A 27,871-nucleotide genomic window follows, 5' to 3' on the forward strand; every position below is an offset into this window, starting at 1 on the left:
GGACTGTTGCAACCCCTCGCAAAAACAAGCGCGGTGAGGTCTGGCCACCTGCTCACAGAATCCCAGCCCACTCACACTTTGGGTTCCCTGTGCTACCACTACAAGGATGGAGGCATTGTCCGTACGGATACGTGCAAAGCACTACTTTCAAAGCAGTGATGACAGCATACCGCTCTGCGACCTAGAACACGCGCGCCGGAGAATAATACAACCCAACGGTAGATTCTCGACGCCCGAGGAAGCTGGGGGTTCACGGCAAAGACGGCATCTCCTGGGCCATTTCTAGTCGAGGTCCAGGTACCGGCCAACCACACAAAGTTGACGTGACCGCCATCTCAATTGAGAAGGTCGCAACTCGCAAGCAAACAGGGAGGGGGTAGAAAAGAACAGTGGGTGCAAGAGCAAAGACAACTGCAACCGCAGGGCTCGCAACACCCGAGCCGAGCCCGCCGGCAAAAACCAACAGGAAGACGAGCATCAGCGAACACAGCCTCACCGGCTAGGAAAGGAGCCCCGTTTGTCCCAGTGGGCTCTTCTCCTTCATCAAGTCGGCGAACTGTATCCGGAAAAACTGACAGCTGCGGCAGCAAATCGCTACCACTCACCCAGTCTGACTGACGTTATGGGTTGCGAGGGGGAACTTGGAAGAAACAAAAATCCCCAGCCTTTACCCCAGTTGGCCGGCCAAGCCCGCAAGCCAAGACTTTGAGCTGCAAGCCTCCGTACACCACTCTGAATACAGCAATTATAGTCGCTGCCGTACCTTGATGGACAGGATAGAAATACACACGAGATCCGCTCATCATGTGAGTGCGTGCGTGCGTCGATGGCAGCTTCCGACTTGTCGCCTACGCGTGCTGCTGGCTTTGCTTGGTTGGCAGCTCTTGGGAGTAAGGGCATTATTACGTACATCATTCTTGCGAAAAGGAGACTTTCTCTCAGCTCTGTACGATGATTGTGGAGACGAAATTCGCATACCGACGGCCTACCGTCAGCGCTTCCCAGGGCCTTGGCAACGAGGTTTTGAACTCGAGGGTTTCAGACAAAAGGACACACGAACTTTTGGAAATTTCCACATTGGTCCCTTTGTCAGTCGACCCTGCGCAACATGTGGTCCGATCACCAAGGCAAACAACCAGACGTGCAACCCGCGCGCTCCAGACTCCTCGTGAAAGTCGGGAGGTAATTCCGGGTGCCATTTATGAATGGAGCCCCAAGACTCGAATAATGGTTTGCCTTGGTCTCTCTGGAGTCGCACAGGGTTCGTTTGTGTATACGACGTTGTTTCCCCCGAGGTCCTTTTGTAAAGAGGAAACTTTTTTTCCCAACTAAGCGACTTGGCTAGTTCAGTCCCATCGAAGCCTCGACAGCACATCGAGATGTTTGGTGGCAAGGAGAAACACGAACAAGCTGAGCAAGTAGGTCCAGTCCAATGGCACCACAACGTGGTCTAGAGCCCTCTCGACTATCGACCGCCTTTTGCAAGCCAGGATGGCTTCTTTGCGTCGTCTTCCCCCTTTTCTTCTTTCTTCTCTTGGGACCTTTGTAGTTCATTGTCCTACGTGGGGCGCGATTCCGCCTATGGAACCGCGATGCGATCTCCGAGCATTGAATGGGTGAGAGAAGCCAAAAGAAAGCACTTCGTATGGAAGAGGAAGTTGTCTTGGGTGAACCAACGATGCGCACCGATATGGATCTCGACGACGGACCCTGACATGGTCGCTCTCGATGTTCCATTCTCTCCTCTTGCACTCACTCCTCTACTGACCAGCCTTCGCTGTGCGCGAATGACACGCGCCGTGGTACGGAAACCGTGGGAGCACATCGTGGCTACCTCATCGTCATATCTACAGTGAGCACAGTCGAACCTAAAGTTCCAGAGATGCGATTGATGAGGTCTAAGTCCACTTATCTTAGTTGAACGGAGTTGATCTCTCTGCACTCTCGAACGAGATAGCGACCATGTCGGTTTCCACATCTCAGCCCAGCATGGATGGAAATGAAGGCGAGTAAGGAGGAAGGTGGGGTTTCTCTTTATTAGTGTGTTGTCTACTGAAGCCGCCATTTTCGAGCGCCGGTGGGATACTTCTGCGCACTCGATTACGAACCCTTCTGATAGAGGGACTCGAGGCAATATCAATCCCCCTTCTTCCCTAAACCCCCCCCCCCATACTTTCTCAAGTTATCTACTTGCGCGTTCCGACGTCGGTCACGGCCACATGTGAGATCTGACAATGCTTATAGAGAGGAGTTGGGGATAAAGCTGGTCGTGAACATCATCATGATGGAGTCTTGTTCAAGAAGAGCAGAAACCCAACGCTCACAGAGCCTGGTTTACGTAGACTTGGGATTGTAGACCCACGAGCTGCAGCAGCTGCTGCTGCTGCTGCTGCTGAGAAGAGGATAGCATTGCTAACTTTGCCCTTTCCGTACGATTTGGCCCCCCGGAATTCAAGTGAGATTCTCGGGTTTTTTCTACTTTCAATTGGAGGTTAAACACTGATGCTCTCTCATAGGAGCCTGCATACATGCCCCGAGAGACTCATCTGTCTTTTCGGCGAAGTAGATTTCTTGCATGCGATGAGATCCCAGATGTGTGAGCCGTTACACTGGACTATGATGGACTTGATGGACTTGATGGAAGATTTTTACAAGGAATATATACATGCGTTCATATCCTCATTATCTGTGTCCTCGACCCGTCGACTCTGCAGTTTGAACTTAACTTGTTCAACTTTTTCAAACTCGAGTGAAGTCCAAGTTAACCAGTCAAGAGCCTTTCACAACTCTCTATTTATCAGTTCCTCTATCTAAATGCCCCTATAGAAACTCTACAAAGCCCCCGTCTTGAGGATGATGGATGTTTGACGGTAAACCATACATGAACGAAGAAAACCTTTCAACCCTTCTTAAGAACAAGATCCCAAGCTTGACATGATGCGAACATGGACCGTTTGCTAGGTATCATCATTGCTCTATGCCGGTAATTGTGACCTTGATCCCTGCTTGCTCAGGTACTTTGAGAATCACGATTGCAAAGATATCAATTCCCAAGTTCGGGACACTTGAAAAGACTCGCCCATGGAACCATCACAGGCCGTACATCATATCGCACGATTCCTCCCGGCGGACCTCGGCGTCAACAAGAAGTCCCATGATGGTAAACTAGTCCAAAAACCGTCTCGTGAAAGAAGGAAGAGCGGGGTTAGGGAGTCAATCTCACATCGTGTTTCATTCAATGGGTAAAAAGGCCACGATCAACGATATGAAAGACAGGTCAGGCGGAAAACAAGCATGACTCCGTTTGGTTTCCTGGCCGTTGGGTAAGACCTTGACTTGACGACGATAGGCCTAGGATCCATGTCAAAGTCCGATAGTCACTCTCCGACTTGAAATCAACTGTAGGATCAGACACAGGACATCGAGCACATGCATTAAACAGAGTCGAACCCACAAGCACACATCAAAAGGCACCCCAAATCTCACGAAGCAAAAGGTATCACCGCAAAAGGCCCACGGAAACCCATTAGTAATTGTCGTATGTTTCTCATTAAAAGAACCGGTTACGGATCTTCGGTGTAGTGGTTGTGTGTCTGTGTGTGTGTCGGTCTTGGTATGGTACAGCATCATCACCCAATCCCTTAGGCCTCCCCCCTTTCCCCTTTCCATTTCCCCTTCCCCCCCTTTCCTTTCCTCCCAAGAAAGACAAATTCTCTCGGTAAAAGCAATGGGACGCCAAAACTTTTGTTCATGCTGATCCCCCTTTCCTCCCAGTGCTCCCCTCCCCCTTGATTCCGTTCCAACTTCGCCCAAATGTACAGGGAACTCCATTCTTCATCGCCATCAAATTTTGGTTATGATGGTGAAGAAGAGAGAGAGAGCTAGCTCAAAACGTCGTTTGCGCTGCGTCAAGGTATTTATCCTCTGGAAGAGGAGTACCTTTGCCACAAGCGCGGATGCAAATGCTGGAAAAACGCAAGCGCGAGAGAAGGGAAAAAAAGACAAAACATGAGAAATGAAAAGAATTTTGGGGGGTAAAAGTACAGGAAACGGTGTGTAAACCCACGCCCTTGCCCTGTAACTCCTTGCAAAAGAAATGAAGGTGACTGTAGCTTTTCTCTCCTTTCCTCGTCGGCGATCGTCCGACGATCGTGAGAATATTGTTGGTTTTGAGGAGTAGTGGATTTGAGTTTGAATGTCGTGGTTATCGTCTGAGTGTAGGGGGTAGTATCTACACACAAGACAGTGGATGATGTGATCGATACTTCGTGTCGTTAACGCCATTCAAAGCTCCTCTAGTTAGTCCCGAGAATCGATGATACCTAGGTGACCCTGAGCAGCGCTGGTAGGACATGACTATCGGGATTTAAGCAGCAGCCTGGGAGGCACCACGGCCACGGACGCTGCCGCGACCACGGGCCTGGCCACCGGTGAAGTTACCGCGGCCACCTCCCTGGCTGCCGGAGCGGTTTCCTCCCTCAAAACCACGGCCACGGCCGCCGCCAGTGGCGTTACCGCGAGGAGTGTTGGAGGAGTAGCTGCTACCGCCGTAGGCATTGGCCTTGGGGCGGCGGGGCTCGACGATGATGTTCTCGCCGTTGACGGTGTGAGGGTTGGCGGCGGCAGCGGCCTGGTAGCCGGCAACGGTGGCGAACTCGACAAAGGCGCAGTTCTGTAGAATGTCAGTCTCTCGTCATTAAAGACTGTTCAGGGCACTTTGAATCTTACCTTCTGGCGGTTGATGTCGAAGTAGGTGAGCTCGCCGTGGGCAGCCAGGGCGCCCTTGAGATCCTCCGCCTTGACCTTGTCAGTCACGTACTTAACGTATCCCAAGGTGCCGTAGTTCTCGGTGGGTGCCTGGGAGATGGACTGGGGGCGGTTCTGGCGCTTGGAGTCGGCTCCGACGGACTGCCACTCGGCGGAGGGAGAGTCCTCCGTGGCGGCCTGGGCCTGAGTCTCCTTGACGGGGCCATCGGCAGCGGGAGCAGCCTCCTTAGCGGGAGCGGCGGCAGGAGCGGCAGGGGCAGGAACCTTGGCTTGGCCAGCGGGAGGAGTGGCGGTCTTGGGAAGGGGCACGACAGGCTTGGGTCCGACGGCGGCGGCGGCACGGCTGGCCCAAGACATGGGCTTCATCGGGACGGGCGCAGGGGCGGGCTTGGGCTTCTCGGGCTCGGCGGCGGGAGCCTTGGTCGGAGCGACAGGGGTGGGAGAGGGGTCGGCAGGCTTCTCGGGCTCGGTGACATCCTCAGCAATTTCCTTAGCAGCGGCCTCGGGGTCAGCCGCTGGCTCCTCGACCTTGGTCTCAGTAGCCTTCGTGGGCTCGGGAACGGCGGGCTCAGCATCGCCGTTGTTGGAGGCGACGTCCTGAGGGGCGGCGCTAACCTCCTCCAGCTTCTTCTCAACCTCGTCGACATCGATAGCGGGGCCACTGGCCTCCTCGGGGGTCTGCTCGACATTGGGCTCCTCAGCCTCTGCCTGGGCAGGGACCTCGGCAACCTCCTCGGGAGCGGCTTGCTCCTCGGGGGCCGCCTCAGCCTCAGCGGGGGCCTCTTCCTCGTCCTCGTCGTTGATATATCTCAGGATGTCGTTGACGACGAAGTAGCCGGAGGGCTGAGGCGCGAGAACGAAGGTCTGGACAAACTTCTTCGGCTCGGCGGACTTGATGGAGCTCTCACCAATGACCTGGATAACGATGTTCTCGAAAGAGGCCTGGGAGTCGACGTTTGTGATGCGGACTTTGCTGTTCTGGAAGTCGAGGCTCTTAATCCTCTCTTGGATAGTCTAGGAAGCGTAATGGTCAGCATGCTTCAGCTTTGAAGAGGCACTGAAGAAGCACAAAGAAAGCTGAGAAAACTGACTTGTCTGCCGACGGACACGTTTGCGACCTCTGCCTCCATACCGTAAACGAACTGGGAGCGCTTTCCATAGAAGAGCTGTGGATACGTGTCAGTATTACAAAAGCCATCTCGAGAGGGGGGGGGGTCAGGTTGGATGCGTACGTGAAGCTTATCCGGGTTCTTGCTCAGGGTTGTGTAGTATTGCTCGACAAAGTACCAGCCAACCTCATCCTTACTAAGGTTGTTGCTTACAGCCGAGGCGGCATCGTTGGTTGAGGTGGGACCTGATGATGTTGGCTCGACAGCGCCCTTGAACTGGTCCGGGTGTGTGTAGTTACCGTTGGTTGCCATGACTGCTTCTGAGGAATCTGGATATCTGGGCGCAATCGGACCGAAGGAAGGTAGGAGGAGGAAACGACGATGGAAGGTCGCGAGAGGGCGAAGCTCGAGGTTTCTGCGGGGCTTTTCGCTTTGCTTGCGGGGAGGTTTCTTCTTTCGCGGAAGGATATTCGATAGCAGGGACCCTTTGAATGATGGAATGTTAGGATTACGATATGCGCCAATGGGAGTGGAGATGGAGGATTAGAAGATTTAAGCTCGGAGGGGAGGAGGAGCAGATGCAAAGCGAGCGATATGGATGACCAGAACAGAGAGCAGAGAGCATACCTCAAAGAGATGCGATGGGCCGGGAGGGAAACGCTCAGAAGTGACTCGAAAGAGGTTTTGATGACAGAGAGCCGAGGATGGGAGGGGTGGGAAGACGGGAGGAGGATACGCCGGAAAAAGGGTTTCGACGACGATGCGAGGGGGCGGCGGGAGCTTGAGGTTGGAAGAGGATGGAGACGCGTGACGAGCAGCAGCGATGTGCGGAGATCAAAGAGAGAAGGGATGGACGATGGGAAAGGGTGGAAAAATGAATGTGCACAGTTCGGAGGCAAAGGACACTGGGATAAAACCGGCTCAGGGTGTGTGTGTGGGTTTTGTGTGTGTGTTCAGTTCAGCAGATCTGGTCGTTCGGGGCGGCGGCGGGCGGGTTGCTGTGAGGAAGAGCGGAGCGGGTTGCGAAGTGGGAGGAGAGAGTGGGATGTGGATGTGGATGTTCTTTTTTTTTATTTTCTATTTTTCGTTTGCGGTTTGGAAATGTCGTGAGAAGCAGAGGGAGGGACACTTTTTTGGGCTTCCCGGGGGGGGGGGGGGGGGGGCACGGGGGCACCAAGTACTACAGGCGCAATCCGAAGATGTGGAAAGGGCAAAGGAACCAAAAAGAAAAAATAAAATAACACACAATTGTTGCTGCCAGACCACGGCGTGCCCTGTGCTTCTCTAGGCCACGGTTCTCCTGCGGTAGGCGGCGCAGGGCCTGGGAGCTGATTACCGACCCAAGTGGGGTTTTGGCGTGCACAGATCCCGATACATCTGGGAGCTTCCCTGGTACTTGTGACCCCGGCAACATTTGCTGAATATTGCAAGTCCCGCGAAACCATCTCAAGTATCGACTGATCCGCTTATATAATCAGGGTAGCACCCAAACCTGGAGCTCTTGGCCAAGCTCCCAGCTCCAGCATCGAAGTCACCGATCTGAAGACGCAAAATGACAACTGCCATTGAGCGATGTTCCGGCCGGTAGAGCACTTGAAGCTCTGTGGACTGTATGTTCCATATCTGCCTGATGTCCCCTTGTTCTTTGATCTCCTTCAAAGAGGCACATCGTCCCGTAATGTCAGTCCATTCTCCAAACCACCAACATGTTGTGGCACCGTATTACCGAGGCAGAAGAAGACAAAGCTAATAATACGGGTGTCAGACGCCAAAGCAAAACTCAATCTTTTGTTCATATACTGTCCTTTATCAGCTCCCTGTCCACACTCTTTGCTCATGGCTATACAATTATAATGATATAGTGATATTGTTGTTCGATTTTCCATCGACTTGCCCAAAAAAGTCAGTTTATTCAACCCAGCCAAAAACCTCGCTCACCGCCATCGTGTTGGATCGGACGCCAATGAGGGTGATGACCAGGCCAACCAAGTCTACAACCAGCAGCAGAGCCGCCGCCATCATGAAGCGGGGGCTGAATACTCTGTACAGCATGAGGTGTCTCCTCAGCCATCCTGCCCATGCCATAGTTGCCAAAGACTCAACGGCGAAGTAGGCAACAAAGATGCCCAGTGCTCTGCCCACACTCTCAAGTACTCCCTTCCTCTTAGGACTCACTTTCCAGAGTACAATGAGAGGAACGGCTGCTACCGCAACGATCTGACCGGCGAACGTGTTGAGAGCCATGACGATGGGACTCCATGGGTATCTGATGGTGAATAGCGGGATGAAAGCGCTGTCCCATTGGATACTGCTGAGTGTGGCTTGGTGACCGGTCTTGAAGTACCCAAAGTTGCCAATGATTGCAAGCATGACGGGTCCAATCGCCTCGTTTGTCAACGAGTTGAGGTCGAGAATCTCCACGAGCGAGAGAATCTGCCAAAACATCAGGGCCAGGGCTCCGCCTCCCATCGGTTTCGAGAGTAGGATGCAGGCTCCCACAAGGTTCATCGGAAGAAGCAGATATCTCGAGCCATGCGTGTTTCCATAGCCCAAGACAGTAATCTGGGGACCGGCGTTGGTAGGTGTTCTGAAGATAGAGACCAGCGGCGGCGCCCAGACAAATGCGGTCGTGCCCGCTACGAAAACCAGGGCGAGAATCACCTGAGCCATATAGGTTCCGGCATTCTTCAGAGTCTGGGCCGGCAGGTCTGGGAACCAATCGCCGTTGTCAGCGGCATCGAGGACCCAGTACGACGCTGACAGAAGCAAGCCAATGCGGTAGACATAGCCAATCCATGCTGGCCCAAGCCCCTCCCAATTTCGAGTAGGCAGAAGGAAAGACTGGATTATGGAAGGCAGAATGAGGGCGACGGCGAAAGGAATGGCCAGTTGCCAGGTAGAGGACGTCGAGGAGGTAGCCGAGGAATAGTAGGTCGAGGTACAGTAGGGCATCTGCTCCTCACGGCAGAGTTTGGAGAATGATGCGAGCCGACCAAGAATGACAAAAATAACCGAGTGGTATATCGCGAGGGTACGTTCTCGCATCGTAGGCACCGAGAATGCAGTAAAGACGTTCGCCACGCCAAAGGTTGTGATGAAGAAGAGGAGGATAGAGTCCTCCCAGACTGTGTATGAGTTTGATGCGAAACCAATTGACTGGCTGAGCGTGAAGAGAACGGCGAGCCAGCCCCAAATGGTATTGGGCAGAAGATTGCGGAGAGTCTTGCCGAAGCCGTAAAGCGAGAACAGGACACCTAACGCGCTGGAGACAGCGCCACCAGCAACAGCGTAGACCAAATCCTCAGGTCCGGTGAAGACAGAGTACCCGGCGCCAACCAGTGCTCCAGGTACGGCGCCAAGAATTGCCGCAAGGAAGATCTTTTCGTGGAGAGTTTTGTACGACGCCGTTCCATCGGGCTGGACACCCTGAAGTTCCAATTTGATCTCCGCCTGGTCTAGCTCGAGATCGTCGAGAATAGCAAAGTCCTCATCTGCGTCGCGCGAGGCGTAGACGAGCAGGGTAATGACTCCGACCGCCATGACCACAATACCCGTCACCATCTTGGGCACATCGAAACGAGCCCACAAGTCCTTGCAGATGCGCAGAGTTTCCTCCTGGAACATATTGAAGAAGCCGTAGGATTCCTGGTGGTTCTTCCACTGCCACGAACGGTCGGCCTTCCTCCAGAGGTTCGATACATGACCAGCCGTGGCGCTTTTGGACTGGTCAATGCCACGGGCAGCAAAGTACGAGTCTTGGTATCGTTGAATACCGGCAGCGGTCAGCCGCGATACAGCCGCCAGGTTGTCCCAGGCTTTGCCCTTCTTGCCAGCAAAAGCTTCCTCAATGGGACGTCCCAAATTGTTGTAGGGAATCGGGATGCCCATGAGGAGTGCCAGAGTTGGTACGAGATCGATCTGGTTGACCGGCCTGATCTTGGCCATGCTCGGGGGCTGCTTGAACTCGGGCTTGGTCCGGCCAAAGAAAGGACGCTTCGAGTACATCCATAGAGCTGCCTCGACTTCGTCATCGCTCTCGCCGCCGTGGTCGCCCTTACTATCCATGCCATGATCTCCTATCACGACGAGCAGAGTATTGTCGTCGATTTGAGCGGCAAGATCGCGGATGAAGATATCCATCTGCTGGAGCTTGGCCGTCATTGCCGCATGGTTGGGCCCATAACGGTGGCCGGCATGGTCGACACCGAGAAGGTGACCGATGAGAACATCCCACTTGCCCTTCTGCTCCTGTTTGAGGAGAGGAAAGATGTGATCAATGACACCATTGTCCACGGTGTGCAGATCCCAAACGTTGAAGCTGTCGTACGCTCTGCTCACGTTGGCCTCGAAGTAGCCGGGGAACAAAGACATCCATGTATCGTCGCCCAGGTGAGCGATACGCTTGCCAGCGTCCTTCAGCTGCATGAGAAGGTTGTCCTCTTCAATGGCAGTGCCAGCAAAATTGCTACCGGCATCGATAAACGTAGGCAGTGTGCCAGTAGTCAGGCCCTTCAGCCTCTGGAGAGTAGTAGTCGGCGGGTCGGCGATAAAGGGGCGCAGGAAGGCGTGTTCCGGAGACTTGAGGGCAGTCTCGTGCAAGAAGGGCAACGCGTTGTGGAAAGGAGCCTGATCGTCCACGGGAACAGTAAAGTCGTACCGCAGCGCATCGACGATGACGACCACGGCCTTGTCAAAGGACTTGGGGTGCCAGCATCCGCCCTGGACAGTACCTTGGCCCTTCCAGCTCGACGAGAGCTCGAGCGGGGGCGCCGTACAGTTGGACTTTTCGTCGAGGACCAGTCGCGTCAGGAGGAAGCCGCTGGTGAAGAAGGCGATGCCAATGGCATGCAGACACAGCATCCACGCCCAGAACGCGACAGTCCACCACCATCTACGCTCGTAGGCAGCTTTGCGCCGGCCTTCAAACACCTCGCGCTGCCTTTCGAGAAGTATTGCTCGCTCCTTTTCCGCCTTGATCTCCTCGGGTGATCTGCTAGCCTCCTCAATCTCTTTTTGGCGCTTCAATTTGGCGAACTGCTCGGCGATGGCCTTGTAGTCGGCGGGCGGCGGACCCTTCGGTTTGGGGGATTTTTGAGGCATTGTGGCTTGTCTGGGCTGGTTGAGTGGTTCAAAAAAAGAAGAGGAAAAAGAAAGATATGAAATATTAAGGCTGGCACTCGATGGCCATTGGGTTAAAGGAAGCTGTCAAGCCCCTGCTCTGGAGTCGTGTTCGTGTATTGTGGCTGCTTTGCGGATCGCAGCGTGTAGGAGAGATGGTTTCGAACTGGCGAAAGGAGCTCAAATTTGGGAAGTCCACCAAGTTCCGGCAGCAGCCGTAGGTAGCGCCGCGGGCCCAGCTCAGCTTTGGTGGGGCAGAGTCGCAGACGAACATGATTCAGGGGCCAAGGATCCTGCACCTTTTGGTGCCGGCAACCCCTAGGCCACTAACGGAGCTTGGATTGGGGTACCTATGTCATCACCGATGTTGCACACATAGAATGAGTGCCGAGACGTGCTTCTTGGAGCTTCTGCTTTCCAGACATGACGGTTAGGGATATTCATTTTGGAAACTTTTGAATTTTCATAATTATCATATAATGCGTTATCCCAATACTGAATTCCAAAAAACCACACGAAACCGAACACTGGGCCTGATACACTAGAAGCAGAGACGTCTACCTTCGATCTCAATCATCTCACCCATCAGCCCGAAACCAGACAACTGCTTGAGCAACAGCTGACACAAAAAGACCACCTTATTCAGCAGTCAGCACGGTACTGCCGAACTTGCGAGCAGGTATGTTGAGCTTGAAAAGTTCATCCATCTCAGCCTGAGTTCTGTTCCGAACCTCGGGCAAGAAAAAGTAGGCCAAGACATAGAAGACGCTATTGATACCAGCGTACACAAGCGCTGTGCGAGGTCCAAGACCCCATCCATTAGGTGGGCTCTCCAGCATCCTTGGCAAAAGCCACATGTTGAATTGTCCCGCGACGAGATAGGCTGCTCGGCCAATGACGAGTGTCTTGGCTTTTTGTCGGGTCGAAGGAATCTCGGGGTTAATAGCGTACACCAGGGGTCCAATGGAAAGATTGTAGACTCCTGTGAAGACCACGAGCATAACTGCCATGATCCAAGGAATTGCCGGGTGCAAATCGCTGAAGAACCCTAGCACGCCGACACCTGCCGTGAGAATGATGGAGCCCATTAGTCCCCAGAGCCAGATGGTTCTGCGTCCGACGTAGTTCATCAGGGGCCAAGAAGAGATGATGCAGATGATGCCGATTGCGTACTGAATCAGCGTAAAGTCGTATGACTTGGAGACGTCAATACCCGCCTTCTGGTATACCTTGGCCGAATAAAACATGAGGGCCGAACCGCAGAGCTGTTGTGTCAAGTTTAGGGTGACGACAATCATGGTCCGGCGGAGGTTGATGCCGCGGAAGCACTCGAGGTATGTGATGTTGGAAGCTTCCTGGCTGTTCTTCTCCTGCTCGTTGGTGAGCTCGAGAACCTTGACCTGACCGTCAACTGGATACGTCGGGTCTTTGTTGAGTTTGGCAAGGGAGTTGCGTGCGAGGTCGGAACGAGACTGGCGCATAAGCCACCAAGGTGATTCGGGAGCAAGGAAGACGCAGAGGAGAACGGGGAGGGGCCATATCCATTGGATGCCGACGGGGACGCGATATGCCATGAGGTCATTGGATTCGATCTTCTGAACACCCTTGATCGCTGCCGTTGATAAAAGCTGGCCGAAAATCCAGCACATGGAGACGAAGGTGGTGAGCGTCGGACGAAGCTTGAGGGGCGAGATATCTGAAGCGTAGGGTAGAACGCAAGCCTGGAAAACTCCCCAAGGAAGTCCCAAGAGGAACTCGCCGGTGAAGATCATGCCGAGACCAGCATTGTAGCCCCCCGTAGGCAAGGCCGCCGGCGCGAAGAAGTTGACGAGAAGCAGAATCATGATTGATCCGAGAGAAAACATCATCGTCTTTCGGTACCCGAACCTGTCCATGGACAGACCGGCAAAGTACATGGCCGCGACCTGGCCGGCCTGGCTTGAAGTAAGGATCAAGGACTGCCAAAGTGCTGGAATCTCCTTGACGGCTTTCCCTTGCGGAACGTAACCGAAGAGGTTCTTGAACTGGTCCAAGGAGAAATAGTTGCCTATGAGAGCGAGCTCATATCCCTCGCCGATGATGGTCATGGCGAAGAAGATGGACCATTTGACCGCGGGGAAGTACTTGTTGACTGTCTGCATGTAATTGTGATGCTCTTCATAGTCCCTGGCAGCCTTGGCCTCCGGGTTGGAGGCAATCGTATCGGGAATCTCCTTATCCTGTACTTCCTGCACAGAGGACATGGGCTTTTCGTGTATAGAGGACATGGTGAAGTGGGTAATTGGTGGAATACTGATGAATTTGTGTTGTGAACATGGAGCAGAAGAAGAGATGCTCGATCCAGAATATGTTGAACGAAACAACGTTGTCTGGGGGAAAAGGAAAGGTCCGAGGAGATGTACGTAGGATGGCAAAGGAAGAAAAGGAAGAAAAGGAAGAAAAGGAAAAAGAAAAGAGGAAACAGGCGGAATGAACTGCAGGTGATCAAAACCCATCCATAGTGGTCGCTGCCCTCTGAGGTCGAAGCGGTCCATGGCAGCTCCTTCTCCATCATACGACAGAAAGAAGCCTTCGTGGCGCGACCATTACTATGATAAACTCTAAATAGGGAGATCACGACTGTGATCATTGATATCAACGAGAAGGTGCCACATGCATTGAGACCCGGATGACTTCTACCAACCTCCAAGGTTGCGTGGCTGCGTGAATCATGTGTCCAAGGGGAATCCCCAGACGGATGCAGCGAAGCCCCATGGGGTTATCACCTTTCCATCACGGTTTTTTTGGCCTCCGGAATTCTCACTAGATGGAACACAGACCTGCGTACCATACTTTAGAAATATTGGGCGTTTCCACCTCCCCACTACAGACCGGCACTCAGGTCAAAATCACCTTCACGAGGTAAGGGAGTGCGCGGGAGCAGCGCCGGCATCAATTAAAGCTGTATCACGGCGGGATCTCGGCCTTACTGGTCATAGGAATAGTCCGAGTAGGATGCGGTTTTCAAGGTATCCTACCAAGAAGCAATGTACAACCGGTCCGGCAATAGGGTACTCTAGCATTGTGCTCCGCAGTCATGATGGTAATTGGAACCCAGTATGTTAATCTTAGTAGGCGCAACCGATACCACGGGCAACCCACGCTACCTTATAGATATCTTTTTGTGAGTATCATGGATAACATGTTTGGGTGGTCTATTTATCCATGGACAAACTATTCAATTCTGCCACAACCTGAAACAGGCCACAGCCTCTCACCAACCCGCTTCAGATTCTTCATCGTCGTGAGTCGCCGCTCCGATGTCTCGAGCTGTAATAATCCCGATCTCTATCCCTATCCCTTTCCCTCTCCCTATCACGGTGCGAGCCCCCGTGCCTATCCCGCTCACGATCCCTCTCGTCCCTATAGCTCTCGCCCCTCCGCTCCTTGCGCTCGCTGCGCTTCTTCTCCTCCTCGCGGCGGTACTCGTCCAGCCTCGGCCGGCTGCTCTTCTTCTTCCCGCCGTGGTTCCACTGCCCCAGGTCCTCCGCGCCCTCCAGCTTCTTGGCCCCGAGGCCGAGCTGGTTCTGCCGCCTCTCCGTCGGCTGCTTCTTCTTGGGCCCGCGCATCTTGCCGTCCCAGCCCATGCCGCGCAGCAGCGCGGCGCCGAACTCGCCGTCCGGTATCGCATCGTAGTCTGCGAGCGTCGCGTCTTGGCCCACGCGCTTGATGTCGGAGAGGTAGGCGTCCTGTTCCGTGGCTTGGATGACAATGTCCTCTTCTTCCTGGCGCTTGTTACCAAGCAAGGCGTCCATGGCGTCTTCGTCTGCTGTCCGAGGTGCCCGTTTCTCCTTTGGTGAACGATCGCCCTGGCCGTCGTTGTCTACCGTTTCGCCCTGGTCTGTTGGTGTGGCATCCTCTTCGCTCGTCTTGCGCTTCTTGACCGTCAACCCCCATTGTATCTCCTTGTCCGCATCGGTGGGCTCTCTCTCTGCCTCTTGCTGTGCACCATTCCGTTCCTGCTCTCGTTGTGCCTGCACCTCCGCGGGCAGCAAATTCTTGCCTCCCCTGCGCCCGCGCAACTCGGTCTTCCAGTCGCGGTTGCTTTGCTTTCCAATCACCAGCTCGCGGGGCTTCTTCTCTCGTTTCCGGGCAGAGTCCCCGCCGATTTCTGTGATCGCTTCGTGTCGTCCGCGGCCATGATCGCGCTCGCCTTCCGAGTCCGAGTCAAAGTTGTTTAGCGCATTCGTCCGCGACCGCTTGCCTAGCGATGATGGTGGGTCTGGGCGTGAAGGTTTCTTGTTGTTTTTTGAGCTCGAGGAGCCGCCGAAGCTGATCGCTATCCTCGGGGCTTTAGAGCCGTCTGACATGGTGCTGGCGTCGACGGGCGTGTGTTGTGGTCTGTTGTTGAAAGAGATTGAAATTTGGTGATTGTAGCCTGGCACGACGGTTCATACAAAGCAGTGGTCGGTCGGGTCACCTTGCGACGTCAACTTGCAAGGATTAGAATTCGGGGGTCTTATGTAAGGTGGGGCACATTGTCTAAAGGTAGGTACGGCAGCTCAGTCGCAACACAGCTATCCGAATGCAGAAGCTCTTATCTACGGAACCCAACACCTTAAAATCTGGAAACGCATCTATGTCGACTTCCTCTGTTGCTTATCAACATGCAAAGCGCCTCTTTCCCCACGCAATGTTATTTTTCATTCGTTTAGGCAGATTTCCTTCAAGCTTTAACAAGCTTAGAAAGCAAAGATCTGGTCCTCGAGCTTGCTCACGGGGCGGGCCTTCTTGAAGCCAAGGCTCTCAGCCGTCTTCTTCAGTCCGCTGACCATGGGCGGGGGACCGCAAAGCAGAAGCTTGACGTCGTCGGCAGCCTTGGGAAGAAGCTTCTACAATGTGTGTTAGCTCTGTTCGGGAACGTGATCTGCAGGAAAGACTTACGGTAATCATGTCGCCCGTGACGTAACCAACACCGCCGGTCCAGTCCGCAGGAGGCTTGTCAAGAACGTAGTGCACGCGGAAGCCAGCGTCTTCCTTGGCGAGGGCATCCAGATCCTCCTTCAGCAGGATATCCTGAGGGGTAACGTTGGCGAAGATGAGGTCAATCTCGGTCTTGTCACCAGTGGGGCGGCCACGAATGACAGCGCGGACGATCTGAAGCATGGGAGTGATACCAGTACCACCGGCAATCATACCAAAGTGACGGACCATGTTCGGGGTGTAGACGAAGGCGCCCTTGGGACCCTTGACCTTGAGCGTCTGTCCGACCTTCATCGACGCCATGTACTTGGAGATGTTACCGGTGGGGTAGGACTTGATCAGGAGATCGAAGTAGCCAGGCTGGTGGTCGCCAGAGATGGGAGTGTAGGAGCGCACAATCTCCTTGGTGGTGCCATCGGGCTGGGGGCAATTGGCACCGATGGAGATGTGCTGGCCGATGGGGAGGCCGAGGATGCTCTTCTCGTTGGGGAGGTTGAAGCGGTAGCTTCGGACGCTTGTCAGCTGGAAATGCCGGGCTCGAAGCTTTGGGAGTACGACTTACATGGCGACATTGTGCGAGATGATGGTCTTCTCCTTGAGCTCAAAGTCCTGGAAGGCATCGGGCTTGAGGACCTTCTTGATCTCTGCATGAGGGGGTTCGTCAGCGGGCAATTCCGAGGTATTCCGAGAGGGGCCGAACTCACGCATGGCGTTGAACTTGTAGGCTGCCAGCGCGAGCGCCAGGGCAACAGCGTACGGCGTCCATTCGCGCTTGGTGATGAAGCATCCGAAGACGATCAGACCAGCGGGAATGTAGATGTTGTCAAAATATCTGCGGGTAGTGAATTCGGACATTTTGAAGACGGTGTCCGAGGACTCTTTCTCCACAGAAAGCGGGATAGGACGTGTAGCTGGGAGCTTGCTAGCTCTTCGTTCCGGGTCTGGAGAAATCTGGAAAAGTCGTCAAAAAAGAATATCAGGTCAGTTGATGTCATAGGCACGATGGGAAAGCACAAGGTACCCACTCGACAACCGCGAAGCTGGGGTTGGGAAAGCTGTCGCAGTCAATTGGTGACGGGATGACGATTTCGAGCTAGAAGTGCGAGCGTGCAACCAGATATCGTAAGATCGCGAAAGTGGGACAGCCCCTCCAATTTTCTGTTGAGTTGGGTTGTCGAGTTTCTGCCAGCCCTCGAACGGCGAGCGGTCAAGTGCAGCTTCGCGGTTGCGAGTGCGTTCGGTATGCGGAGGCCAGGGGCGGGAACGTGAAAGCGAGCCCAATTCGGTAAAATAATCCGGTGGCAGATGCAGCAAGGTCCCGACCTCGGGCTCGGTTTGCTGTGGCATTTAGGTTTGATGCGTGGTCGGTTGGTCGGTCGGAATGTCGGTTCTACAGCTTCCTACCTTATGTGGCTTGACGACCTTGTGGCTTGATATGTGGCTGACGAGACTCTCCAGCCATAACGCCACGACATGTTGAAGATGCGCCTCTTGCCAAAGATCAACATGCTGATCAACCAGCTGACAGAGCTGAGCTGCAGGAGCCCTCTTGCTTTAGCCCAATGAGCACGAACAGTTGCGCGTGTACCTAAGGTCGATGTAATTGAGACATGAATGCTCCCAAACATTGGTGCCGGTCAATCAAAGTCTGGGCACAGATGATTATGATCAACTGCAGTCTTGCTTCGCTTCACCATCTTCAAATCAGAAAAACGCCTGTTGCAACGTCATTGCCGACGGGCGAATGGTCGGCATCATGCTCGCTTTCTATCGAATGATAATCATACGCAGGATTCATTTCAAAATCCAATGTATCAACTGCCGTTGAATGATAAGGGACAGCCCTCGTATGGTTCGTTGTACCGACGCTTACCAGGGAGAGGCTTCGGCAACTTCGGGACATATGTCACCAACAAGCCACCCCAAAAAAATCAATTTAACAAAGAAGGGGGGTGGGAGCGCGGCAGGAGCAGCAGTTCCTGAGCAGCCACTATGCGCGGGAGCTTGCACAGCTAATAGCTACTAGTTTCGGTTCAAAACTTCAATGCGCCTTTTGGCTTGCGACGATCCGGTCTGTTCCATCGATACGACCAAGGTATACCTACCTACCGCGAAGGAAGATGAGTGGTCCGTCAATTTGCTAGTCGTCCTGACAGCGCGTCGACTACGTTATCTTGCGCGTGAATTTAACAGATCGAACAAATTGAAGACATCGGTGGAAAAACATGACATCACTACAAGCTGGCGGCAGCGTGGCAGTGAGACGAAGGATGTGGAATGAAGCACTAGTTGGAGTGACAGATATGTATCCGTATTCAAGTCTCGTCTTGGTGGCCGTGTACGGGTACGGATACACGCCCCCGGGCGACTGGGAAAAATCTGGAATGCTGTCTCTACAGTAAAGCGTTGGTTGTAGGCTGGTGAGGGGAAATTCCGGGGAAAGATTCACTGATCGACCGGAAGCAAACTTCATTCATTTTGATTTGATCTCTGGTGCAAGGCCGGAAAGTGGGATTTCTTCGCCTCATCGTACGCAAGTATGATAACGCGTCCCTCCCCAAGATGCAATCGTTTTGTCTAGATGGATCCCTGGATGCGAGAATATCGATGTCGCAGTCTCCGCGACAATTTTTTTGTTTCTTGTTTTGTTTTTGGGAGGGGCTTTCTTTCTCTCAGCAGTCCCGGTAGCGTCATAGGAACGGAGCAAACACAGGGAGCGTGGGATTGGAAAAGAAATGGGGTACTTGGGCCGACCACGGTGGTTGATAAATGGAAAGTGAGACGGGCCGGACTGTGGAACGGGTGCCGGCCGTTCCCCGCTTTTTGGCACTAAGTTGGTCCCCAGGCACCCGTCGGACTGGATGCGGGAGGTCCGTGCAAGATGATTCAAGAATCAAAGGAGAGAAAGACTTTGGAAGGAGAAAAAAAAAATGTGCCCTCCGTGTTGCGGTGTCACGCTTGTGTCGCGCGCGACTCGCTCGTTGAGTCCATAGAAAGTCTGAATGACTGAGCAAAGAGCGCGCGCGAGCGTGTCGCGTGGTCAAAAGCATCCGAGAGGGCCATGATATCCGCAAAGATACGGAGTAGGTATCGCAAATTGTGGCCGAAAGCAAGGATATATATAGATGGAGAAACTTGGATTGTGATTGTGTGTAGGTACAGATTACAGCCCGTGTCCAGGGCAACTGTACCTGCAGTGCTGCACAAGTCCGGCTCATTTCCAGGAAATACGGATACCTTTATTCGCCTCACTGATGATATAGGGGGCCCTTGGCTGGACTCATGGTGGATTTTGCGGTTTGATGATAATGATGATGGGATTGCGTTCGCGAGTGGCGCACAAATTGTGCGGCAGTGGCTTTTCGATGGTGGTTTCCCCTTCCCACAACATTTGTACCTATTACTCCGTATATCCGCACCGAGAAAAGCAAGCCGAACAGGCACAAGGTGCCAACCGCAGACACCACAGTGGCACAAACACATCAGGAACGCCCCTGTCCTGACGGCGATCAGAGACAAGTCGTAATCTTGACAAGTTGGAGCCCCCGTCCGCATCAAAGCCCGGTTATTCCTTGGATGTGCACCCCAAATCTCAAGTCAACTTACCCCCAAATTTGGCCGGCGCGGGTGGGTTTCACAATTCTTCGCATCCGTGAAAAAAAGGTGCGGTACAAAAACTGTCGGCCGGGTCGTTCAGACGATCGCGTTGTCGCCGAGCATCCCATTCATTCCTGGGAAATCTTTCGGGATGGATGGGCTTTCCAATCTTCCAGGGAGGGGGGCGTGGGGGGGGGGCGTGCCCGGGCGTAAATGTCTTGGTCCCAACTTCCAGGTCTCCCGGCCGTCTTCACACACCTTCAATCGTTCCTCACCATCGTCTCTACTTCATCTGAAACCGGCCGCATGGCATGATGGCACCTCTTGAGCTTGACGCGGGCGGTCCAACAATTTAATTTAACCCCCAACTTCCTGATAACCAACAACATGTCCGACAAACAAAACCGTCGCAATGGTGGTGTCCTTGGGTCGAAGGGGCTAAACGGATTTCTTCTTTGTTTATTCCTCCCCGTTCCGTGCTCGCTCTCGGCAAGGTGAAGCGGCATGCCGCCCGTGTCTTGATTCCTTTCGCGATTTTCGCGAGAACGCCCAGCCTGTATGAACGGATATTCGTAGTGCACTTACACAGCCATGGACAAAGTCACAAAATGAAGGGTCCCATGACCACATCCTCCAGGCCCCCCTCGTATCCGAATAAAACGGGGCTGACATGGCCAGGGGATTGACAGTCAGAATCCTCTCGGTTCATTTATCTTACCCAAGTCCTTCTAGAAACAAAAAAAAAAAAAGTATTCAAAGAACACGAGAAAGGGGAAACCCTTCCTCGATAATGCAGCTTTACGCGCACAAGACCCCCCCGGTCTCCAGAGACCCAGAGAGAAGAGGCCTAGAGAAATCATTTCGGCGTAGAAAGAAGCCGTAGCCGGGAGCGAAGCGGCCGAAGCGCAACGAAAGGGGAGATTTGAAGCAATCTTGAGATATTTCAAGTCGCCAGGGCGCCCCCATTAAGCTGAATATTGAAGGTGGCTTGAAACGACCCTTACTCTCGGCCCGGCCGGCTCTAGCGCCGTCTCCACGGCGAGGAGAGGAGCCTCATGCTGTAGAAGAAAGTTTGAGAGAGTTGAGGCAAAAAAGAAAATGTAGAGAGGGTAGGAAATCGCAGCTAGTGAGGCATCAGGAAAATCAATCGATGATCATGATTAGAGAACCCTACCGTGGGACCCTGGACGACAGGGTCCTCTGTTTCTCAAGACTGGCTGCAGTAAGAGCGAACTTGGAAGGCGAAGACAGGCATGGCTTGCAATGGGCGTGGGCGAACTGAACATGCCAACGGAGCCATTCAGAGTTACTGAAAGTTAACCCGCATCCATCTTCTTGGGCTTACGGAGTAGGTAGCTCTTGGATGGCAGTGAACTTTGAAGAATGCGCGGCATCCACGGCGTCGGGCATCTGCGGCTACCGCAGTAGCGGAATCGGCGGTAGCGAACGATTACATTCCGCGACCACGAAGACACCTGGATAGCACATTACGCTATGAGACGTAAGTCCCGAGGTGTTGGGAGCCACTACTCACGATAGCCCACCGTAGCTGAGCAAGTATTGGAGACGACGGGATGGGCTGTACAGTTTGTACCATGCCAAATGATAGACTTGGTAAGCGTTGACGTGCTGGAGTTGCACCGCCATTCTGCGTACGCAGCCGCCGTCGACATACCGGCAGCGTAGCAACAGCATCCCAGGTTGCTGGTCACTGGTTGGCAGATGCGCGCGCGGCGGGCTTTTGGTGTAGGTGGATGCAAAGCTCATTTTCTCGTGTGGATTTGGGCGGGTTGGGAGTTGGAAGTGGTACTCGGAGACGGCGCGCCGCAAGCTGCATCTGCCATGGCCGGCCTCACGGCATGTAACTGAGGTGAGGAGGCACAGCAACAAGGTGGCACTGGACGACTGGTACGCAACAGGGCCAGCGAGTGAGGAGAGTCGGAGACTAGGAGGAGGAGTGCCGAGGAGTGCCGAGGAGTGCCGTACAGATGCGCCATGCGTGCCGCGATTCCATGGTAAAAATGCATGAGAGTGACGAGATGTACGCAGTTTCCGGTGGCCTCGTCAGTGTGATTCTGGTATTCTGGTGGTACCGACAAGGTCCATAGTCTGCAAAGACGCCCCCCCTTGGCAAGCTGGGACCACAGACCCATGGCACCATGATCCACGTAAAACGTGCATAATAGGGTGGATAAGAGTGGACTTTGGCGTATGTTTCGATGCTCGCGCGTGGATGTTGGTGGATGATGGATATGGTGAACCCTCTGAAGGTTCGTTTCTCGCAGACAGACGTTCAGAGTTCTCCTCGTCTAGTGTTTTGTTTTGTGCGTTTTGTCTGTACATCAAACAGCGGCTGAGTGAGCTCCATCAACTTTGTTTTCAGCTGCCAGGAGAGGGCAGAACAACGTACCCATGTCGAGGCGGAGGTGAACAACTCACAGGCGATGCGCTTGCGATGAAAAGGTCTGTGGTGATACTGTGGTGTCGGTAGTGGTAGACTCAGGACTGTGTATCCGGAGGTATTCGAAGATGGAAATGCACAGATGGAAGATTGTACAAAGGTACTTACTTGTCGACTTCCAGGGTTGTGCTGAGCTTGCAGGGGAAAAGGGCCGCACACAGCAGAAACCCCACTGCAGGGCCAAGGCTTCCCGCCGCGAGAAACGCCATTTCATTGGTGACGCGCCCTGCCTCTCTCCCTCTCTCTTTCCCATCCATATCCGTAGATACCTACGGATCTTTTCCAACGGAAAGTACTGTGTGAAAGCACCTGCCACGCCCACCATGGCAGCAATAGAAACCCCGCGCATGTCTCATTGGGCGACGCTTCCGGGGGCCAAAAACAGGATGTGCATCGATAACATCATAGCTGCATCAAGCTGCCAGTCCTTCACCTTTCCCCTATGGATACACGTACATGGCACTGGGCGACTGGGCAGTGGCACTCAGCACTGGCCTCTCTCTTTCTCTCTCATCTTATCAGACTCATCTTCCTCTCGCGTCTCCAAACCTCCTAGTTGAATGAACAAGTACCTTTTCGTATCCATGCACCCCCACACCCCCCCCCCCCCCCCCCCCCCCTTTCTCCCAATTTCGATTCCTCCTGTCTCTGCTGCGCGGCGTACGGATTCCGTGAACACCATCTTTCTTGGTCCATGAGGTCGTGTGTTTGTTCTCCAACATCTTATCCCAAATCCATCATTCCATTACCTGCCTGACAAACCCGGCGCTATCTACCAACGTGTGAGCGCTCTCATACTATGCTCTACCAACACTCACCTCACCCTCGTCTTGAATCCGGCCGATGTACACGTGCCTACTCGCCCGACTCTTCATATCTCATCCCATCTTATCCTCCCCTTGCCCAACGAGTCCCTGATCTGACCGCACCTTGCCCGACTCGTGCTGCCTTGTCTCTCCCAGCGGCCAGGGTCAGGTCCTCTTCTTCCAAGACTCGGGACATCCATCCGCATCCACCCACCCTAATCGTCCGCATTTCACCCCTCGCTCGTTGCTACCACGCTATCCGTAGTAGACCCTACGGATACGCAGTAGTCTACCAAGTACTGCCGCTGCCGCTGCCTCCAGTCTTTCTTCCCTTACCTTTCCCAGCAAGGTTCCTGGTTCTTGTCGGAGGCTTGCTGCACTCCGGTCCTTCCTCTAAACAGCTATTCCCTGCTCCCAGAACCTAGACGCACCTCTCCCTCTCTAACCAGAGGATAAGGACCGTCACTTATTAACACCCCTCCGCCGTCCACTTTCTAGTACACACACTTTTTGGTCCCCTCCTCTTCTGATACCTCTCCCAACTTCTCACAACCTCAAATCTCTACCATCTCGAACCCTCCATCTTTGCTTCGTTGTCTCGTCGACGAAGATACATCGCCTTCTCTCCTCCCGCCGAACTCTCTTCTCACCTTCTTTCCACCGAGTGTAAACAGCGCAATCGCCACCGTATTGAATTGACACCAACGACTTGCCTTTGGATAACGTTACATGGCCCAATAATCGATTACTCGACCTTGACGGCCTCGAAGGCCTGATTTGGCCGAGGCACTCCCACGACGACGGAATAGGCTGGGCTTAGACCCCCGATTACTGCACGTCAATTCTGTCGACCATGGACGCTGCCGCGAACCGACGGTCAATGCTGCCTACCATTCAGACGACACATCATGGAGAGCCGCACACCACAAGTAAAAGCCAGGCCGCAGAGCTCCGTAGCGTCTCGACACCAGCTTTGGGCGGCAAGAGGCGTAGTTTCTTAGCAAAGACCTTCAGGAAGGTCAGCAGCAGTTCCTCCTCGACCGACCTCGCCTCCACGTCCGAGGAGGCCTCGAGCGGCCTCCATATGAAGAGTAAACGAGTTCTTCACAAGAACAACGCATCCGGCGGCTCAAATTCATCCTCCATCTTCTATCGCCTCAACCGACGAGCTTCCAAGGATTCTTCCGCGAGCTCGCACATGTCCGAGGAGACCCCCAACTACCTCAGCCCTCAACCGCCGGCGCCGGTTCCTATCAAGATTCTCAAGCACGGAGCCTTGAAGACTGACAGCCGGTTGTGGAAATCGCGCGCCGAATATGTCGTCTTAACCGATGGGCACCTGATCAAGTTCAGCAGTGTCGAGTCAGCAAGGGCGAACTTTTCTGAACTTGCCCCGCCGTCTCAGCGCCTGAAGCGGTCTTCGACGTCTTCCACTTTGAGTCAGGATGGGTCACACTCCGATGGTCGGGTCGAAATTCCTCTGAGTAGGATCGTCAACATTTTCAATGAAGAGGGTGTGAGCCCTCACTTTGGTTTGGATGTCTGGTGGTCCGAGACTTCGCCAATGGTATCTTGGGCGTGCACAAAACTGTTCTTTGGAATGCCTACTGAGCGAGACGATTGGATGTCGGAGATTCGCCGTGCTATTCGTGAGTCTGTGGGCTCAGCCGTTGTGCCAAAGGGACTCATTCCCCCCAACGTCGAGTCCGCCATCTACAACATCGTTGCTACACAAGAGCCCGCGTGCCGCGGCTGCCCATTGGATATCTTCCCAGTCGTCCAACGCACCACCCTTCTCAGTACCAAAGCCGAGAACATTGAAAATGCCAAAAAGTCTCGTGACGGCTCATCGTATTACTTGCTTCTCGGCCAGAACAAGTGCTATCTTGTGCGAGTTGCCAGGACTTCCGTGTACAAAGCCCCCCAGGATATCGATATTAATACTGTAGTCTTTGGCTTGACGTCGTTGGTCCGTTTGAAAGCGACTATGGTCCCGCACGAGGAGCGGTTTGTTCTTGGATTCCGGTAAGTGGTTTGGTGTGTTTTGCAGCTCCCGATAGTGTCACTAACTCCCTATTCAAGACTGCCTTGTGAGAACGAGAAACGCCTTGAGCTTGCTAGTCGATGGTACAGAGAGATCGTCATGACATTCATGAAGGCAGATCGCGCAGTGAAGCCTGCTTGGCCTCAGCACATGCAACGGCACATTTTCGACATCAGAGGCCTGACCGCTCAATTACTCCTCCCAACTGGTCAAGACTATGGTGGACTCAAGCGTACACTCGAGGCGTATTGTGCGACGTTCCAGTGCAAACCTCCTGAATGGACTGTGAATTGGAAGTGCGAACGCCGAGAGCACTGTCCAGAATTTCGACTCCTCCCTGCGAAGGAGGTTGGCGGATACACGGCACTCCAGCTTCTGGCTGTCTTCAAGGCCCTCCGCTTCAACGACTACTTCAAGGCTTTATCGTTCCGTGACGTCGATTTCTCGCCCCTTTGCGGGTTGACCGACGTTCCGGGATGGGATGAGTCCGTGGCTGACGTTTCTCGCGATGGTAAGTCGGTAATTGGTCATGGTTCTCTAAGCACTCAAGCTGATCGTAGTAGGACTTGTCATCGATCCCATGCATCGAGATATCATCAAGACTGCCCCGCTGTTATCCCAGGAAATCCACGCCGTCGCCTTTACCTCTGGTTCTGTCCGTAAGATAGACTTGACCAACGTTCTGGCATCGCGGAACATTGTTGGCGTTTCACGCGCTCGTGCCGGGACCAAGAAGGACCCTGAGGTCGTTCGCCCTATCCTCCTGCTGCTCAAGACTCGCAGTACTCCTTGTGACACTCTGCTGGTTGGCGGTAACCCTCTGACGGCGGCTGAGGTTGACGATCTTGGTGAGTGGACTTCATGGGTTCTCACAATTCACTTGGCTAATGATATTTAGTGGGCGTTCTTCATATCCCTGATGTTCTCAAGGAGCTCGATATCTCCAGATGCAATCTTGATGAGAGAAGCTTAGAGGAAGTTTGGGATGCTCTACCCTCCCAGGGATACAAGATGGAGGCTCTCAATACTTCTCGCAACATTGGACATGTGGACCACATGGCCGTTAAGCAGAACCTGGCTCATTTTTACTGCTTGCGAAAACTTGGTATTGCGGGAAATTGCCTCACCCAGGCGAAGGATACCATCTTCCTCGACGAGACTATCATGGAATGGGGCCTTGAAGAGCTGGATCTTTCAAACATCAACGTAAGTCAATTGAACTTCGCCCTCATGCAGTTGCTGATTCTGTCCTAGCTCAACGACGCCACATTGCAAGTGCTCGCAGACTACTTGAAGTCTTCACGAGCCGACTACCTTCGTAGGCTTGACCTCAACAACTGTGCAATGACCGGTACCCAAATCGCCACCCTATTCCGCAGCATGGGTGAAGCAAGAGTGATTACTTGCTCTATCAGCGGCAACTATCTTGAGAATGGCACGGAAGATTTGGTATCTGCTATTGTCGAAAACTTCGGACCGACGTCCCTTTTCATGGATATGGTCGAGTTCCAAAACGAAGACAACTACATCAAGCTGATCAAAGCGCTCTCGCTCAACAACTCGATCCGGCTGCTAAGCCTGGTAGGAACTTCGACTCCTGGACAAGTCAGTGAGGACGCCTGCATGGCCGTCTCAGAGTTCTTTGCCACGAACAAGTCGGTCCAATACCTCGACTTTTCTGGATTCTCCGCCAAGCTCGACGAGGGTCAACTCGGCCTGGGTTTCTCGCGCTCTCTATCTGGACTCGCTGAGAACAAGACGCTGCGTCACCTCCGAATCCGGAACCAAAAGTTGAACCTGAACATCGGTGATCTGGCACATGCGATCCAACTCAACCAGACCCTTACCACGCTCGATGTACAGGAGAATAACTTCAATCTGTCCAACTTGTCACACATGGTCAGATCCCTTGACCACAATAGCTCCATCCAGGAGTTTTGCCCGTTTTCTCGGATCGAGCTCAGCCGGGCCATCAAGTTCAGCGTTCAAAACGTCGGGATGCCAACGAGCCAGCCCACGTCGTCTCGAGCCCGCCGCGCGTCCAAAGTCCTCTCCAAGGCCACGTTTGACAACTTTGCCATGGAAATGGACAAGAACAACGCTCTTATGGAGAACTTGAAGGACGAGTGGAGCGTCAAGACGGCTCAGATTGAACGTCTGCTTGAGAGAAATCGAACCTTGAGTTCTGAAAAGGAGATGGCGATTATGCAGTGGGATCCTCAAGTGGAAGGCCAGGAGGACTGGATCGCCCTTGAGCTCGGCAACGTCTTTGGAGGCCTAGCCATCAAGGCTATGAAGACCCGACGCAAGATTATGCAGCCTGGCTACCGTGGCAGTGTTTACTTTGGCGCAAGTACTCCGCCTCTGGAGGGGATGGAAGAGTTTGGTGCACTGGCAGCTCCCCACCATGTCACTCGCGAGGAAGTTATGGAAAGCCCCGCGACAGAGGTTGCCAGCGGTTCCTCCGGCCTTCCGACCCCTCCCGAATGGGCTCCTGCTGAGAGCCCTGTCAAAGAGTACTCTATTGCGTCCAGCGCGCCACCGTCTCGTGATGCACCTCGCATCATCGATGAGAACGCGGACGAGTTCGACCTTTCTCTTCTCAAACATATGATACAGCATGGATTCAACCTCGACAATTCGACGCAAGGCCAGGACCAGGACGTCGGCAGGAAAGCGGGGCCCTCAGTGTCGACCACGAGACTCATTTGAATCAAGTACAAACACGAAACGAAGACCAAAAAACATTGAAAAAGAAGGAACGAAAGAAAAGAGAAACGAAAAAAAACACGAAAGACACCAAATCATGTGTCCAATACACTCTCCCACGTTTACCAAATCATTAGACATTAGCGACGGCAACATCTTTCTTTTTTTTTTTTTTTTTTGTGTGTGTGTGTTCAATAAGGCGTTCATAAAAGGGAGGAATAGGTGTTTTCTCGGAATACCGCGCGGGATTGATACCCAGACTCGCAGGAAAGCTCTAGTATTAGTGTTTGATTCTAGT

The 27,871-nt window shown here is 53.5% G+C and overlaps 8 protein-coding genes across 8 annotated transcripts; 1 reads left to right on the forward strand and 7 right to left on the reverse strand.

The window, feature by feature from the left end:
* Positions 1 to 1,455: 1,455 nt before the first annotated feature.
* On the reverse strand, positions 1,456 to 2,283 carry BDP81DRAFT_219632 (uncharacterized protein). The gene has a single exon (XM_060582778.1). The coding sequence runs from the start codon at positions 2,063 to 2,065 to the stop codon at positions 1,580 to 1,582; it is 486 nt and encodes a 161-aa protein (XP_060445775.1). The 5' UTR covers positions 2,066 to 2,283; the 3' UTR covers positions 1,456 to 1,579.
* A 2,083-nt stretch (positions 2,284 to 4,366) lies between these two features.
* Positions 4,367 to 6,188, reverse strand: BDP81DRAFT_393857 (uncharacterized protein; the record flags this gene model as incomplete). The annotated part of the gene is made up of 4 exons (XM_060587877.1): positions 4,367 to 4,672; positions 4,729 to 5,781; positions 5,859 to 5,933; positions 6,000 to 6,188. The coding sequence occupies 4 exons, from the start codon at positions 6,186 to 6,188 to the stop codon at positions 4,367 to 4,369; spliced, it is 1,623 nt and encodes a 540-aa protein (XP_060445776.1).
* A 1,569-nt stretch (positions 6,189 to 7,757) lies between these two features.
* BDP81DRAFT_219735 (GPI ethanolamine phosphate transferase) lies at positions 7,758 to 11,120 on the reverse strand. Its single transcript, XM_060582779.1, has one exon. It carries the CDS (start codon positions 10,974 to 10,976, stop codon positions 7,785 to 7,787), a length of 3,192 nt encoding a protein of 1,063 aa, XP_060445777.1. The 5' UTR covers positions 10,977 to 11,120; the 3' UTR covers positions 7,758 to 7,784.
* Positions 11,121 to 11,632: 512 nt separating this feature from the next.
* Positions 11,633 to 13,237, reverse strand: BDP81DRAFT_318401 (general substrate transporter; the record flags this gene model as incomplete). The annotated part of the gene is made up of 1 exon (XM_060584355.1): positions 11,633 to 13,237. One exon carries the CDS (start codon positions 13,235 to 13,237, stop codon positions 11,633 to 11,635), a length of 1,605 nt encoding a protein of 534 aa, XP_060445778.1.
* A 1,032-nt stretch (positions 13,238 to 14,269) lies between these two features.
* Positions 14,270 to 15,343, reverse strand: BDP81DRAFT_318131 (pre-mRNA-splicing factor SPP2; the record flags this gene model as incomplete). Its single annotated transcript, XM_060584331.1, has 1 exon — positions 14,270 to 15,343. One exon carries the CDS (start codon positions 15,341 to 15,343, stop codon positions 14,270 to 14,272), a length of 1,074 nt encoding a protein of 357 aa, XP_060445779.1.
* Positions 15,344 to 15,715: 372 nt separating this feature from the next.
* BDP81DRAFT_449251 (NADH-cytochrome b5 reductase 1) lies at positions 15,716 to 16,811 on the reverse strand (the record flags this gene model as incomplete). The annotated part of the gene is made up of 3 exons (XM_060592384.1): positions 15,716 to 15,865; positions 15,918 to 16,461; positions 16,519 to 16,811. The coding sequence occupies 3 exons, from the start codon at positions 16,809 to 16,811 to the stop codon at positions 15,716 to 15,718; spliced, it is 987 nt and encodes a 328-aa protein (XP_060445780.1).
* Positions 16,812 to 18,668: 1,857 nt separating this feature from the next.
* Positions 18,669 to 19,478, reverse strand: BDP81DRAFT_219769 (uncharacterized protein). The gene has a single exon (XM_060582780.1). The coding sequence runs from the start codon at positions 19,437 to 19,439 to the stop codon at positions 18,909 to 18,911; it is 531 nt and encodes a 176-aa protein (XP_060445781.1). The 5' UTR covers positions 19,440 to 19,478; the 3' UTR covers positions 18,669 to 18,908.
* Positions 19,479 to 23,459: 3,981 nt separating this feature from the next.
* On the forward strand, positions 23,460 to 27,774 carry BDP81DRAFT_219791 (leucine rich repeat protein). The gene is made up of 5 exons (XM_060582782.1): positions 23,460 to 24,845; positions 24,903 to 25,375; positions 25,428 to 25,712; positions 25,763 to 26,070; positions 26,119 to 27,774. The coding sequence occupies exons 1-5, from the start codon at positions 23,674 to 23,676 to the stop codon at positions 27,574 to 27,576; spliced, it is 3,696 nt and encodes a 1,231-aa protein (XP_060445782.1). The 5' UTR covers positions 23,460 to 23,673; the 3' UTR covers positions 27,577 to 27,774.
* Positions 27,775 to 27,871: the final 97 nt, after the last annotated feature.

The sequence above is a fragment of the Colletotrichum phormii genome, assembly GCF_030913505.1.
Source record: "Colletotrichum phormii strain CBS 102054 chromosome Unknown BDP81scaffold_9, whole genome shotgun sequence".
Lineage (NCBI taxonomy): Eukaryota > Fungi > Ascomycota > Sordariomycetes > Glomerellales > Glomerellaceae > Colletotrichum > Colletotrichum phormii.

Bases quoted from the DNA above. Each gene is read 5' to 3' on its own strand.
- BDP81DRAFT_219791 (XM_060582782.1), top strand. From the start codon at position 23,674: ATGGACGCTGCCGCGAACCGACGGTCAATGCTGCCTACCATTCAGACG. The intron at 24,846-24,902 runs GTAAGTGGTTTG...TCCCTATTCAAG, and splicing joins CGGTTTGTTCTTGGATTCCG to ACTGCCTTGTGAGAACGAGA. The intron at 25,376-25,427 runs GTAAGTCGGTAA...TGATCGTAGTAG, and splicing joins GGCTGACGTTTCTCGCGATG to GACTTGTCATCGATCCCATG.
- BDP81DRAFT_219632 (XM_060582778.1), bottom strand. From the start codon at position 2,065: ATGGCGGCTTCAGTAGACAACACACTAATAAAGAGAAACCCCACCTTC.
- BDP81DRAFT_219735 (XM_060582779.1), bottom strand. From the start codon at position 10,976: ATGCCTCAAAAATCCCCCAAACCGAAGGGTCCGCCGCCCGCCGACTAC.
- BDP81DRAFT_219769 (XM_060582780.1), bottom strand. From the start codon at position 19,439: ATGTGTTTGTGCCACTGTGGTGTCTGCGGTTGGCACCTTGTGCCTGTT.